This window comes from Papilio polytes, unplaced genomic scaffold, assembly GCF_000836215.1.
Source record: "Papilio polytes unplaced genomic scaffold, Ppol_1.0 DF823912.1, whole genome shotgun sequence".
NCBI classification, from domain to species: Eukaryota; Metazoa; Arthropoda; class Insecta; order Lepidoptera; family Papilionidae; genus Papilio; species Papilio polytes.
In genome coordinates this window covers 597,955-601,862 of record NW_013525292.1, presented here as the reverse complement: position 1 = coordinate 601,862, position 3,908 = coordinate 597,955, and the positions used below count along the sequence as shown (strand labels likewise).

Here is a 3,908-nt window from a genome sequence, read left to right as displayed (position 1 = left end):
TGTCGGCTGATATTAAATCGCATACATTGCCCGAAGCAGTATTGCTTTGGAGAGATATCCTGATTAGATTCAGTATGTGAGGTAACCAGACAAGAAAACTGTTGTTCCTGAAAACAAAACATGAATATGAATGTACAGTCGAGGACGTTTATTTCCTACCCATTAGGGTGTCTTGCAATGCAATTTCCTCGATAACTTTTCATACCTAATACGAGAATATATGTGCAAGTTACAGCTGTAATAGAAAGTTTTATGTGATTTGATGATATTCTATCCTAAGTACCATTTTAAAGTGTAGTTTTCTGCATCTGTACTAATATTATGAAGAGAAAACATTTTTTTTCAACTAATCTCAAAATTTCATTCACCATCATATATTTATTACTAGATTTCTTTTTGTAATTCCACACGGACGATGTTGCTTAATAGTTTAACACAGATTTCTTTATTTGTGACAAAAAAAAATTAAAAACAAAATCAAGATATTGTTACAGGCGTGGGGATAGAGTTAAAAACTTTGATAATTCTTCGTTAATGTTTTCACGCCTCACAGAAACAGGGGACCACTGGACTCTCGTATTTATCAAAACACCGCTGACATTATAACACACTTTCACTTCACGGTCACTATTTTCTGGAGTTCTTTACAGTTCACTTTCCACCGTAAGACTCCCCGAGTCGAATCCAACTCCCCGTATACGAGTATAGCCCGAATTTCGTTTTTTTTCGTTATTCTTTTGTCATTTTATTCCAGTACGTTCTCGATTGTTCGAATCCCATACATTTTCCAATAGAACATTCTCGATGCCGCTACGAATATTCCAGACATCTTTTCGCGAAGTTTATCGCTACTCGCCAACAGATGGCGTTGTGAAAGAACATTCTGGAAACATCTCGATTATTCGAAGGGCGTCAATTTCGCTACTTGACATCAGATGTCGCTGTGATAGAATATTCTGGAAACAACTCGATTTTTCCACGGGCACGAATTTTAATTATCAACAGATAATGTCGCGACATTATAATATGATTGTATGATGCACTGTGCAATAAAGTTGTAGTTACGTAACTTCATGTTATTTTATACTTAGTAAATTAATAGTCATTAACAGTGTATCTATCTACATTAATTAAAACACTCTACGTATCATAAAAATAAACTAAGTAGACTTATAAACATCGGCTGGCGATCTACCAGGGGGCACTATAATTATTGTGGCTTTAAAAGAGGTCATTTTTGTATTTTACAATTCTCTAAAGGTTGAAGCTGCTACCACCCTGGCGACGCACATTCTAATAACCAACTATAGACATTATTACAAAAATTCGAGACCGCGCTAGTCTACACCTGCGTTAAACGTTATTTTTTTTCATTCAAGAGTAACATTTACAATCTAAGCTTTGAAGGGGATAAGTTTTCTTAAAATCATTTACACCGCATAATATAAAGTTATATTTTATAGATACAAGGAATAACTAATAAAATAATTATATGACTCACGTAATAAAAACAACAGCAACAATGAAGTACAATTGCAATGTCCTCCACAAATACGGAGGTCTGAAGAGAGGCGCGCTCTGTTCGTACATTGCTCGGAATAACGATTGCTCCTTCTTTGCTGTCTCCGACATTGTGAAACATGTGATCTGTAATTTTAGAACACCGAATAAACATCACAAATATTTTTAAAATACATTTCTAATGATCAATCGATTTTAATTAAAGTACTGCAGCCTACAGCAATTTTGTGTTTGACGCCTTGTAAAATAAATTAGCAAAAGTAATGACTTACCCCAAATTCTTCTTTACTGCAGGAATGATTGACCGCGTAAATAGACCTCATCACCTCTAGCGCTTCTTCTCTTCTGCCGCAGTTGGCGAGGAACTTGGGAGACTCGTGAAAGAAGTACATGGCGAATGCTCCTAATCCTGAGGGTAGTGCTAGGATGATGTTCAATAATCGCCAAGGTCGGAAGATAATGCCTAGACATTGTATAGGCGCTTCGAAGTCAAGCTTTAATATTGGGTACGTCAGAACTGCAGAACAAAAATTTTAATTAATTACGGATGCCAGTAGCACATTGTTTAAACACCAGACTTCTACAGATTTGGATTCGATCCCTGCTATAACAGTGCTTTTCAATTTTTGAATTTCATCTTGTACATATATGGGCGTTTCTAGAAAAATGTAAAAAATGCGGGCGACAGCAATCCTTACATTTGTAAGTGAAAACTTGATGTTGTACAACAATAGAAACTTGTTGTTAAACATGGGATACTCACGGGCTGCAAACGCTGGCGACAAGAGTATGAAGCAAGTCATCATCACCATGTACTTATTGCGGACACGCTGCACACATGACTCGCCCACCAAAGTGTACGACACTGAATTCGCTGCACACGAACTGAAATGGAACACAAACATATAACATAAAACCATGTTTGAAAGTCATGTTTGAAAAAATTTTATAACAAAAGGTGGCAAACGAGCAAGCGGCCACCTGAATCCGCTAAAATGGCGTAGCGACCGCTATCCATAGACATCCGCAATTGCAGATGCGTTGCTTACTGTTATTCGACAGAGGAGGAGAAGCACATAAAGAGGATATTTCCGCTTCCTATGCATCTCCTCCGTCAAATCCACTTCCCCTTATATTTATATCTATAAGAAAAGAGTGGTAAAGAGAAAGGGATTTAAATTAGGCCTCCGGGACCACACTCATCAGACGAAACACGGAATTGCTTTCATTTCACGCCTGTATTCTGTGTGGTCGTGGTATTACACCGGGCGTGCCGGCCCTGCAGTGCGAAGATGTTAAAGCGGGCACTACCACTGTTAAATTACAGTAATAAACACTCATTATGCAGTATTTTCAGTACATCTAGTATGTATCTGAACACCATAAAATTAATTTTTTTTTAATAATTTTGCAGTAACAAATACAAAACTACACTTTTATGATTTTGCTAAGAAAAACTACGTAAAGTTTAATTGATAGTTTACCTATGAATAATTTAATGGAAACAAGTTTTCTCATGTTTATTTACATGCATATTATGGGGACAAATATTGTTGCAGTAGACACGTGGATTGTTAATGTTGATAATTGATTTATTTCCGTAAATAAACCTCTGATTTGTGTATCGGCTTAGTTATAGTTACCTTTCCCTTCCTACCTTATTCTTATAACGAAAGGATGGGAAACAGAAGTGGTGGTCGGATTCTCGTTTGTCAGCTTACACAAAAACACTTTCGAAGATTTTATATCTAATACTGTCTTTTAATATAGGGATTACATTGTTTATTAGAAATTACAGACGAATTGATAACCTCTTTCTTTTGGGAAGTAAAAAATCATACTAATACTATAAATGCAAAAGGTTAAATGGATAGGTGGATGAATCGATGTTTGTTAGAGTTTGTAGCCTAAACGACTAAACGGATTTCGATAAAATTTGGTACAGATGTAGAGGATAGCCTGGAAGAACACATCGGCTACTCACTTTTGTTTATTTTTAATTCCACGGAGACAGACTCGTGGGCGAAAGCTATATAATATAATGCATATTAAGAGTAACGCTATCGATCCTGATACAATAGTGGACCCTACAAACTAAGCAAAACAAAATAATGTAACCGAATTCCTAAAGACAATTAAAATGTATTGAATTAATTATACAAAGGAAAAATACTAGACTGTCTTCGCTTCCATACATTGTCGTAACGAGTTCAATGAAAATAAACGAACGGTCCCTAAGGACGTCTACACACGAGACCGAGTTACAACACAATTCAAAAATTATTTCTTCACCTATGAAATTATTTACAAGACCTAATTTGTGTGCAATTTCAATCTGTTTTCTTACATAAATAAATTATGAAAAATAACCTCTATAATTACTAATA

General features: G+C 35.7%; 1 protein-coding gene across 1 annotated transcript in view; it reads right to left on the bottom strand.

Moving 5' to 3' along the window:
• Positions 1-3,908, bottom strand: part of LOC106102686 (synaptic vesicle glycoprotein 2B) — a 10,022-nt gene that overhangs the window by 2,482 nt on the left and 3,632 nt on the right. Inside the window, exons 4-7 of the mRNA XM_013282236.1 lie at positions 2,285-2,406; positions 1,794-2,038; positions 1,502-1,647; positions 8-107 (exon numbers count right to left, since the gene is read on the bottom strand). Coding sequence (XP_013137690.1) covers positions 8-107; positions 1,502-1,647; positions 1,794-2,038; positions 2,285-2,406 — 613 coding nt within the window. The remainder of the gene's footprint in view (positions 1-7; positions 108-1,501; positions 1,648-1,793; positions 2,039-2,284; positions 2,407-3,908) is intronic.